The sequence below is a fragment of the Mastomys coucha genome, unplaced genomic scaffold, assembly GCF_008632895.1.
Source record: "Mastomys coucha isolate ucsf_1 unplaced genomic scaffold, UCSF_Mcou_1 pScaffold20, whole genome shotgun sequence".
Taxonomy (NCBI): Eukaryota; Metazoa; Chordata; class Mammalia; order Rodentia; family Muridae; genus Mastomys; species Mastomys coucha.
Genome location: NW_022196903.1, coordinates 101,306,455 through 101,318,160, shown reverse-complemented (window position 1 = coordinate 101,318,160; position 11,706 = coordinate 101,306,455). Strand labels below are relative to the sequence as shown.

At 41.1% G+C, this 11,706-nt stretch overlaps 1 protein-coding gene across 1 annotated transcript in view; it reads right to left on the bottom strand.

Annotated features, from left to right (window-relative positions):
* LOC116099361 (histone-lysine N-methyltransferase SETMAR) overlaps nucleotides 1-984 on the bottom strand; it is an 11,747-nt gene extending 10,763 nt beyond the window's left edge. Inside the window, 1 exon segment of the mRNA XM_031382802.1 lies at nucleotides 769-984. Within this exon segment, the coding sequence (XP_031238662.1) occupies nucleotides 769-927 (159 nt within the window). The 5' untranslated portion in view covers nucleotides 928-984.
* Nucleotides 985-11,706: the final 10,722 nt, after the last annotated feature.

The following is an 11,706-nucleotide window of genomic DNA, read 5'->3' as shown; positions in this document are numbered from 1 at the left end:
CACACACACACACACACACACACACACACGAGAGTGAGATGAAAGATAAAGGGGACGCTAGCCAGGAAGATGAAGGATTACTGGGAGAGGGACCAGAAAGGGTGGTGGTGGTGCATATCATCAAAACATATTCTGTGCATGTGTGAAAAAAATGCCATCACAAAACTCATTATTATGTATAATTAACATTTGCTAATGAACATTTTTAAAACACCATAGTAAAACTAGATACCCCGTGTGCTAATACTTAAAAAATAAAAAATATCAGAGGGCGGGGGGCGAGGGGGAAGCCTGTTGTTACAGCCAATTTGACAATTACTACCACGTGGGGGAGCTATGTGTCTATCTTGGCTTCTAGGAAAGGAGCTCTAGCGCCCCCTGGGGCAGTGAGTAGCCCTAGAGTTCCGCTCTGCAGCGAAGTGTGCAACACTTCCTTCCTACCTCTCGCCCCTATCCCCCCCAGAGTTGTGAACAGCCCTTTAGGTCCGGTTCTGCAAGGGACTACAGGGCAGCCCTCCAACCCAGTCCAGAGCAGCGCGGGCCCTGCCTGGGGAGAGTAGGGAAATAGACAGGCCCTTTAGCACCGCCCCTGAGATCTGTGTGCCGCTTTCTAGCTCCGCCCTCATAGGAAGGGCATTGGCCCCGCCTCCGGGGATAGTAGGAACTGCCCTCTAGCAGCCCCTAAGGTCTGTGATCAGCCCTCTAGCTCCGCCCCCAAAGGGAAAGGCACCACCCCCATCCCTTTCAGCCATTTAGTCCCGCCTCTACCTGGAATGGTTTAGGCCTGGGCTCCGCCCCCAAAGGCCACACGCTCACAGGCAAGTTCTCCAGGCCGCACGCTACATCTTGTTGATCTATCCGGGCGGCAGATTCCTCCTCAGATGCTGCTATCTCGAAAGAAAGCTTCTTCACAGCTTCCGCAGACATTTATGGCCTCACTTCGCCCACTAGCCTGACCATCTTGGGCTTCCGGGAGGATGCTGGGAATCGTGGATTTGCAGCCCCACTTCCTCATGGGAGTTGTAGTTTTCCCTCCCCATAGGCTGCAGGTGTGGGAGATACTGCCCTCAAGCTAGATACAATGCTGATAATTACAGAACCACAAAAGGTACAAAATCTGGAGAACTTGAAATGTTTTAGTTTTTCTGGGGAATCTTGAGAAGCATTGGTTGTTCAGGTCTTTGAGGGTTTAGTAGGTGTTTAGAAATGTATCGCCTGTAAGCTGAGGGAGAAAATACAGATCAGAGTATATAAAGATCAAGAATCTGTGGAGAAGTTGGATGACAGGTAGCAGAATTTGTTTTGATAGGGTCCTCTCCTTGTAAGCTCACCTTGCCCCATCATACAAAACAGAACAAAAACCTGTCGTGAGTAGAGTCACTCACTGATCACCCCAGAGTTTCTGTATCTGGTGGAAAATGTTAACATTGCCAAACGTTAACATTTTGCATGTCTTGCTTCTTTTTCTTATTCCTCCATCTTCTCCATCTCCTCCTCCTCCTCTTCCTCCTCCTCCTCCTCCTCTTCCTCTTCTAATTTTCTATTTCCACTGCTTTCTATGATAACAGGGTTCCATAGGGCATCCAGTCTTGTTAACTGAAAGATTGGAGGCTAAAGGGGAACACTGAAATATATTGTCCTTATAAGAGATTTATTGGAAGATACATTGATGTGACAGGCAGACAGACAAAGGGCCTACATGACAGAGCAGGCATTTATTCTTACAGCTTTCAGAGAAAGAAGGGAGTAGTTGATGAGTAGCTCATAATATGTGCTTGCAGGTAGGATATTCCTGAGTTATTTATGAAAGTCACCAAATTACTCTAGTTTCTGGAATTGTTACAGTTCCATTCAAATGGAGGAGCTTTACAAAATGCATGATCTTAGGTTTTTCATCTTTGTGTTTTAGAGAAAAAAATTACAAATGTATGTGTGTGTAAATAAATGTATACGTGTGTGTGTGTATTTAGTTAGATTTGTTTTGAGACAGGATATTAGTATGTAACCCAGTGTGGTCTTGAACTCTCCATCCTCCTAAATATTAGGACTACTTACATGAGCTACTGCATCTAAATCTCTTAATTGGCTTTATTTTCAATTCTAGAAAAAGGCAACATTTCATCCTGTAAAATAGAATAAGCATTCTGATTTTCTGACCATAACGTTGACTGTATAGGAAGAGAAGGGGTGGAAAAGCAGAAGCAATCAACAAAAGAAGAATGGTCCTTTCAAAGTTACCCTATCCCTGTAAGGCATGGGCAGGAATACAGAACAGTAGGAAAATAAATGATTGCTTAGCGCCAGAGTAATGTTTGTGTGCTCAGATTAAAGCAGAGGAGTTTTATTATCCTGGGATATTTCTCTGTTATCTCTTTAATTATTTATTTCTGCAAAAGGTTAGATAAACAGGTTAGTTTCAGCTTGGTGACAAGTGACTCTATCTTGATTTATAGTCTGTTCTATTGTGGTCTAGTGTAGAAATGTAGTACAAAGCAGTGTGTGTCTGTGTGTGTGTGTGTGTGTGTGTGTACATGTGTGCATATGTGTATATGCATATGTGTACACACGTGCAATATGTGAGGCTGTATGTGGAAGAACAAAGCTGACATTGGGTGTTTCCTTGATCACCACATTATTGGTTGAGGCCAGGTTCTTTGCTGAACCCAGAGCTCTGGATTCCAGGCGAATCTAGCTACCCAGCTTGGGTGGTGGAGATGAGAATACCCTTCTCTGCTCCTGGCATCCTGGGATTGCAGGCAGCTGTCACACCTGCTGGTCTTTTACTTTAGTTCCTGGGCTTTGATCACTGGTCCTCACCCTGAGCAGCAAATGCTTTATCCACTGACTATTCTCCTCAGCCACTGTAATGTGTATTTAAGAGTGACTTTTTTTTTTCATTCTCCTAGCCCTACTCTCTAAAATGTGTGAATAATTCAGGATTCTCTATGGGTTTTTCTTTCTTTCTCTCTCTCTCTCTCTCTCTTTCTTTCTTTCTTTCTTTCTTTCTCTCTTTCTTTCTTTCTTTCTTTCTTTCTTTCTTTTGTTTTTCTTTCCTTTTTCAACTTCCCTGGTGTGCTGGCTAGTCTTGTGTCAACCTGAAACCCAAACTAGAGTTTCTGAAAGGAGGAAACGGCAATTGAGAAAATGCCTCTATAAGATCTGGCTGTAAGACAGTTTCTTAATTAGTGATCAGTCGGGGAGGACTCAGCCAGTTGTGGGTGGCTATCTCTGGGCTGGTAGTCCTGGGTTCTAGAAAAAAGAAGGCTGAGCAAGCCATGGGAAGCAAGCCAGTAACTGGTACCTCTCCATGGCTTCTACATCAGTTCTGCCTCCAGGTTCCTTCCCTGTTTCAATTCCTGTCCTGACTTCCATGATAAACAGCAACATGGAAGTGTAAGTCAAATAAAACCTTTCTTCCATAACTTGCCTTTTAGTCATGGGGTTTTGTTGCAGCAACAGAAACATTAAATAGATACCCAGGATCCAGAAGTTATCATTATTTTGGTATAGGATCTTGATATTTTGCCAAGGCTGGTACTCAGTGTGTAGGTTTAATGGATCCTCGTCCTTCAGCCTTTGGCGTAGCCAGGACAGGTGCATGACCCTCCCCTGCCAATAGAGTTTCAGACATAAAGGCCTAGGATGGCAGCCTCCAGCCCTTAGTTTCTTCTCTACTTCAGTTATGAATATATGATGCTTTTACTTTCTGTCTTATAGGCTCCTGAAGCTTAAAATGGCTGGAACTAAAGTACTCCTCTGCAAGCTTTGTTTTATTGGTGATCTAACAGAGCATCTAACCAGGAAGCAGAAGAGTGTCCTTACATCCCGCCTATCCCCTAGGCCTGCCTAATAAGGAGTTAGGTTTGTGCAAGCCTTGGTTCTATCCTCATATTTTTTTCATTTTTATTACCTCTTACTTAGTTCTAGTTTTAAGCAGCAGTAAAAATAATTAGAAACCTGTCTTCAAACTCTAGCAGATAGTAAGAACAATTGGGGATATAGAGAATAGCATAGTTTAAAAAGATGACTTTAATAGACCAGGGAAGAAATGAGACCCTAGAATTTTATAATTAGGTTTTACATTGTAGCCATAGCATGGTCATTGGAGTACCCACCTTTGGGTTTTAGTTTTTTTAGAGTCATCTAAGTATTCAGGCTCACAGTACAATCACTGGCCACACTTGACATCGGGCTCAAAGTAATTTATAGGATAGGGGCCACAGCCACTAACAGAGATGCCACATATGCCTTTCCCCATGGGAACAGGGCTTGTAGCTGTACCTTCAGTATGCCAGAGAGTTGTCTGTGATTTTTTTCATCTTCTTAGAGGATGGCTCAAATGTAAGGACAAAGATTCTTGTTAATAAGATCGGATGTCTTTTAAGACAGGAGGATAGCCCTAAGTTTGAGGCTAACCTGGGCTACAATGTAAAACTCAATTATAAAACAATAACCAAAAAACCCAATAGCAACAAAAAGAAGATTAAAAAGAGAGAGTAATATCAATTAGACAGAAAACCATGTCTTTGGCAATTAAAATTTTATGTTATAATGTATGGCCTATGAGTCTCAAAGAAAAATACAGCAAGCAATTAAAATAACTTGAGAACTGTATTTTACAAAATCGTGATGGTGTTTTTGGTACCCTGGTGGATAGAAAGATATAAAATGTTTCAACAGAGTAAACTATCTTATATATTGTCCCATTTTATCTTTTCAGTTTGGCTTAATGAAATACATTACTTTTGTTGATAAGACAACAAAAAACATAAAGATTAATTGCAGTGAGCAAATTAGCTGTAATATTTGGGATGAATGCTAGATAGTATGGTATAAATGTAGAGAGGTAACAGGAAATTATGAATTTATTTAACCAGAAGTATCATCAGAAAGCAATGCATTTCACTTGTGATAAACATGACTTCGTTCAGTATTAGGTGAATTCAAACATCAAGGCTCTGAGGACGGACTTGATCTTTTTACAGCCTGACCTTGAAAAGCGTGGCTTGAACTTACGATTATGTGTTTTTATTTTTCACTTCATGTTCCAGATAGTAAACATTTTCATAATATCTTAGACGTTATGATATACAAATAGAACTTGTTTTTCTAAAGGGCCTGTCAATACTGAATAGGATCTTCTGGTCTAGTGTAAAGCCAGTCACTCCCCCACATAGATTTCAAAGCAAAGATGGGTGCTCATTAAAGTTTGGTCTCCTTGTGTCAATTTAGTCCTAGCGATATAAAAATCCATCAAACATATAAGCCCATATTTATGAGTGCTTATAAGATGATTTAAACAGATGCTGCGAGGGGAACCCTTACAGGAATCTTATCCAGAAAAAACCTTAGCATGTTTTCCACTCTGGTGACTTCCCAGCTTCTGTTCTGGCATTTGTAAATGTCAAGGTTCATTACTGGCAGCAAGGCAATTCCCAAAGTGGTGCCCTCCCAAGAGTAAGAGGCATGGGGATCTTACTAGGAAAACATGTATAGTCATGCTAGAAAAACTCGCCACATACAAAGGCACACACATTCCTGAGCACATGTGGTTTGAAGTCATACACACTCGTACATCCCATACTCACAAATGGAATCACTTCCTGGGCAGTCCTGAGAGTTAAGACTAACTTGACTGAAGTGTCTCTCAAGACTTCCGTTCTTTGAGGAAGTGCTTAGTTTCAATGGCTCAGTGTGGTACTGTATTGAAGTCCGCGCCACTGCTCTAAGTGGGAGGGTCTCTACTTACTGATTTATTTACCAATTGAGAAGGGCTTTGGAGATGGTTTCTCCACATATTCCTAATCCAAAGGCTTTTCTAAGTGTCAGACTGTGGTGCCCCCATAATACATACATAATACATACATAATACACATATAAATACATGCATTTATGGTAAGCATCCTGATTTTAGATATGGTCCCATGATTCTGGGTAGTCACTATACAGCCATGGTTGGTCTTGAACTTCTTGCCCTTCTTGCCTCTACCTGATAGTTTTATGAGGTTTATAAACTAGGTTTATAAGCATCATATACCTGTTTCTTGTGGTGCTGAGTACTAAAACTTAGGGCTTATCTCTCTTTTTTTTTTTCACATTATAGGTTGTTTTATACCAATTAAATGTTAAAATAAATGTTTAAGGTTTGATACAAGTTATGTAGTAGTTATATTTATTATATTAATTACCTAATAGCTTTCTATTTTTTTAATGTAGTGAGATACTCCTTTTTGCATATTATGCAGGCAGAGGCACCACGTTCCTGTTTCAAACCATCTAGCACAGAGTCTTGGAAGATAAGCCTGTTGCATTCCTCTAGAGCAAATCGTAGGTCTGTCTGTTGATCACCACACTGAATATGCTGTCTCCTTGTGAAGCTTAGGTGTTCTGAATGTGCCCTACCTTTCCTATTACATAACTATACGCTGAGCAAATATCATCTGGTTCTCTGTCAATTGGGACCTGGGCAAGCAGGCACATGCTGATCCATTGGGTATTATAATTATGAGTAATGTAATTTTTCTATGAACCAAGAATCTTATGCTTTTTGTAAAAAAAAAAATCCTGTGTGTGTACTCCAGGTACATTGCTTCCTCCCTTCCCTCTCCTCTCCTGTAACTCCTCCCAGCTCTCCCCGACTCCTTCTTCATTTTATGGCCTCTTTTTCTTTAATCATTATCGTTACATATACATGTACATATATAAATTAATAAATATACAAGTGCAATCTGCTCAGGCATTGAGTGTTGCTTATATGTATATATTTTTAGGGTTGACTACTTGATATTAGATAACCAGTTGGTGGCTCATCTCTAGGGAAGACTAAGCCACCCTATTAGAGCAATCATTAATTGGTTAACTGCCTGTAGCTCTTTATCCAGGGGTAGACCCATATGAACTTTATCCGATTCACCTTGGCATGTCAACTGATTTTTGTCATTATTCAGTTCTTGTTCAGGCAGCTATATGGTTGAGATATTTCCTGGGTGAAACTTTCCTGTCATTTATAGAAGACGCAATATTATAGCAGATGTCCTGGTTTTCTGCCTCCTATAATTTTTTCTAGTTGTCTTTTGCCATGTTCCCTGAGCCTTGGGTTGGAAGGGTTGTACTGTAGATGTATCTATGAGGTGTGGGCGCTCTGTAGCCAGTTCTCTGGCTGGCGTTTTGACCACTTGTGGCTTTCTGTAATAGCCTCTGTCTGCTGTAAAAAGTGCTTCTTTGATGAGGGCGAGAGCTGCACTCTGTAGAGATAAAAGTTGGTGTTGAGACCGGAGTCAGAGATTATACGGATTTGGGAAAGTGTCACCTCTTATAGGTTCCATAGCCTCACTAGCTGCAGGGAGTTGACTATATTTATAGTACCAGGCATGAATCCCTTCCTGTTAAGTGGGCCTTAAGTCCAATTAGATGGCTACTGGTTACCGTCAGGATATAAGTGCTACTATTGTACCCTCGGGGACTTCTTGTCATATGGCAACAGTGCTGTGGATCATAAGCACCACAGCTCAGTAGGACTACTGATTGCTTCTCTCCCCCTTGGCACCTTATATAACACCCTCTGCCTCTATCATATGCAGTATACTATAAAATGTGGGTGTGGGAAAGGTCTTTCTGAATAGACTCCATTAGCCTAGGAATCAAAGTCAACAATTCCCAAGCTGGATCTCATAAAGCATCAAAGGCCCAGAATCAATCAAGTGAGTGAAGAAGAAGCCCACCTTGTGGGTCAGAATCTTTGTCCGTTACACATCTGATAGAGGATTAATATCCAGAATATATAAAGAACTCAAGACTACAAGAGTCGAGAAAATAAGTGGTCCAATTAGAAATGGACTATGGATCTGAATAGAAAGTTCTCAAAAGAAGAAATAAAAATGGCTAAGAAATGTCTCAAAAAGTGCTCAACATCCTTACGAAAATCAGGGGTTTGTTTAATTTTTTGTTTTATTTTATTTCATTTTCTTTTTTCTTTTTTTTTGGAGGGGAACCTGGAAAAGGAGATATTGTAAATAAAGAAAACATCTAACAAAAAGAAAACAAAACAAAAGTTAATGTGAAGAAATGTATAAATCCTCCCCCACCCCCAAAAAAAATCACACTGAGAGCTCATCTCACCTCTATCAGAATGGCTATGATGAACAAAACAACTGATAATGAATGTTAGAGAGTAGGTGAGGAAAAAAAGAACTCTCATCCTCTGCTGATGGGACTGTAAACTGGTGTAGGCACTCTGGAAACAAATGGGGAAAATAATCAAAAAGTTAAAAATTAATCTACCAAGTGACCCAGCTATACCGTTCCTCAGAGTATGCCCAACGGTCTCCACGTCCTACTCTACAGACATCCGTTCAGCCATTGTGTGTTGCTCTCTTCACAAAAGCCAGCAAATGAATGCAGCCTAAATGTCCTCCATTGACTTACTGATAGGTAATGGAAATGTGGAATCCTAGTCAACTGAAAAGAAGAATGAAATAATGAACTTTGTGGGTAAGTGGATGGAACTGGAAAATATTAAACTGAGAGGGGGAACTAGGCCCAGAAAGACAAGGGCTATATGTTTTTCCTAATTGGTGGATCTTTGCTTGGAATCTTCAGCTGTGAATATATAATCTGGAGCAACCACAGAAGTAAGGAAAGCAGAAAGGGACTGTGATGGGGAAAGGGGGAAGAAAGAACTAGAGAGGGGCATGGCAGGACACAGGTGGGATGAAGGGAGACACAGGAAAATGGGGGAGGCGGTTTTAACTGAAGAGGGCCCAGATAAGGCAGTACTGCAGGAGAAGGAGGAAGGAGGGATATATAATAACACCGAGGATTTTTTTAAAAAGCCGTATGAAATTTTATCTTTAATTAAAATTACATGTAAGATACTTAAGTTTCTTTGTGTGCCCAGGGCTCTCTTTGTGATGTTAGGCTACATTTTTTTTTTTTTTTGCCATGAGTTATTTATTTTTTGTTTACTTATTAATTTATTGTCTGTGATGTGTGTGTGTGTGTGCGCATGCACACGCGTGTGCACACATGTGTGAGGGTGTAAAGGCTGGTCAGGTGTAAGCAGAGGCCAGGGGTACACTTGAGGTGTGTTTCTCTGTTGCTCTCAACTCTAGTTCGTGGCCTTGGAACTAACCATTTTGGCTAGACTGGCTGGCCAGAAAATTCCGAGGAAGCCCCTATCTTTACATCCTTCTTTAGAGGTTGTCTTGCTTCTGGTTGCTTTAGAAAAGGCAAAGCATTCAAAGTTAGGAAATTAAGAAGTATACACTTTTTTTTAAAAAAAATCTTACTTGAAAGTATGGTGATTTACATAGTGGATGGTATTATGTACTTAAGAAATGTCCTTCCAGAGGGCTGTGCCCTCTGCTTTGAAAATATAGTGGGGGTTAATTAGTCTGCCACAAAGGTAGACTTGATCTCATTGCTGAATATCCACAGGCCTGGAGCCTCACAGCTGCCGATCATCCATTAAGCTAAAGAGGAGTTTGTATTTTGGCATTTAACTGATTTTACTGTAATTTGCTGTAAGCTACATCAAAGGGCTTTAGTAGTATAAATCTACTGCATATTTGACTATGTCTCTCTTGGGAATTGTAAAAAACGATGAAAAAAAAGCCACCAATTTATGAATGGTCATCAAAATGGCTTCTTGTCTTATTGTCTTCATCTGCTCAGCCTTTGTTGTTGTTTTTACAGAAGCAGAAGGAGAATTCTGGGCTATGTTGGCTCTTCCCACCCCGGGTCTCTGAATGGAGGAGGTGGTTATTTGTGTGGGAAACGGAACCTTCTTTGCAACAGTAGAAGCAGATGTTCAGTGTCATTCCAGTCCTGATTTGTTCACTCAGCTGTATGCTGCACTCACACCTGTGCCCTGTGAATGATCTGTCACCTCTCTTGGCTCTAAGCCTCCTCCACTTCTCTTTCTAGTTTAATTTCAGCCTCAGTCTCCTCAATTGGAAAAACTTGTTTTTCCACTGAGCCACACATTTTAATTTACAGGTATTTTTTATTTTTCAGTCATCTATTTTTCAAGCACTTTCTTTAGTGGAGTTTTAGCTCTGGAAGGCTTCATTTCATGATTTGGAGTTCACCCACAAGCTCAACTTAAAAGTACAATTAGCTTTTATACAGAGCCTAGAAAATCTCACGGTTGATGACACAGGACGCTATTCCAATGGGAGATGAAGTACGTGAACTTAAAAAGAAAATCTCTTAGCGAAGTAGAGACATGCTCCCCTCAAAGAACCAAAGTTTCTACTTTTAGTTGTTGAGTTAGACGAGAAGTTCAGATCGTGCCTTCTGGAACCCCAAGTTGGTAGGCCTTTGTGGCTTCAGCTTTTGCCTTCATATACTCTGGCAGTACCTGTGGAGGTGACACAGCCAGTTTTACCACTTCTCTGGCATTCAGACCAGCCATCTGCTCCAGTGCTGGCGTTCAAACATTAAACGGCAAAAAGCCACGTAAGTGCAGAGCAAGCCAACGTGGTGGCGACAGCTGGCAGAGAAGAAAATTATTAAGTTTGACATTGTTCTTTGGAATGGAGCCTGAGGTAAATCCCATTCCATACATTACATCATCAGATAGAACCCAGGTGCATCCGTGTCTGTGCGACTTCTCACTCATCTTACTTCTGCTTGGATGCTGCCTCTTCCTGTGACACACAGCACTATCTGTAGGTTCTTGTATAGGGCTGCCAGTCAATGTCGAAGGATATTCCATTAAGCGAAATCGCCTCGTGTTTGACCAGCGTCTTGAAGGCAATTGTCTGTTTCAGCCTATGCTTTTAAAATTTTAAATTCATATTGCTACTGTGCAGTGCTGGGGATTGAACAGGGAAAATGGTCATGTTTGAGAAAAGCCAATACTTGCTTTTATTTTCTGCATGGAGAAAAAAAAAACATCACTGTCCTAATTAATCATGGATAAGTAAGGGCAATTTATGCTAGATGAATACATTTACATTTGAACAATTCGAATTTCGTTCCAAACCATCTGGAGTAAATTATATTCCAAGCCTGTTTTCACAACTAGTGTTTTTTCGTGTTCAGTCATGTTTTTCAGCCACTGAACGAAGCTGCTGGCTGGGCTTTCCACATAGCGCTCAGATGCCACTTTGAAGCTGAAGCAGTGTGGTGCTAGGGATGAGTGATGCAGGTGAAGAGAGGTGAGCGGAAAGCCCAGAGGGAGGCCCAGGCAGCAGAGAATGCACATGACCTTTGGTATAAGGTGAAGAGAGAAAGCCTCCTGATGTCAGAGCCAGACGTGGACTCTGCCTTTGCAAATGTGGGCTGTGCAACTGTAATAGACAGGGACGTTTCTTGCTTCGCTTTGTGCAAAGTGTCTGGGCTTCATGGCAATTTAGTTTTCAACTTTGTGCTTGGAAACTTAATTTTGTCTTTTCCCCAAAGGTCAATACAAAGAAGCCATTTCCTTCTGCTCCCAGAGCATGGGATCCGTGAGTGGAATGGTAAAAAGTGACTTCATTTTCTCCCCTTGGAAAGATATAAAATGTTTATTCACTAAACATGAAGCTGAGTGATCTGTTATTCACGGCAGACATTCTATGGTCAGAATGAGGCATACATTATTTATTTTGCAAGAAATGAAGTGGTTAAAAGGAGAAAAGGAAAGCATGTTAGAATATAATGCAAGGACCAGGAGGGAGGGAGGGACGGAGGGAGGGACGGAGGGAGAGAGAGAGAGAGAGA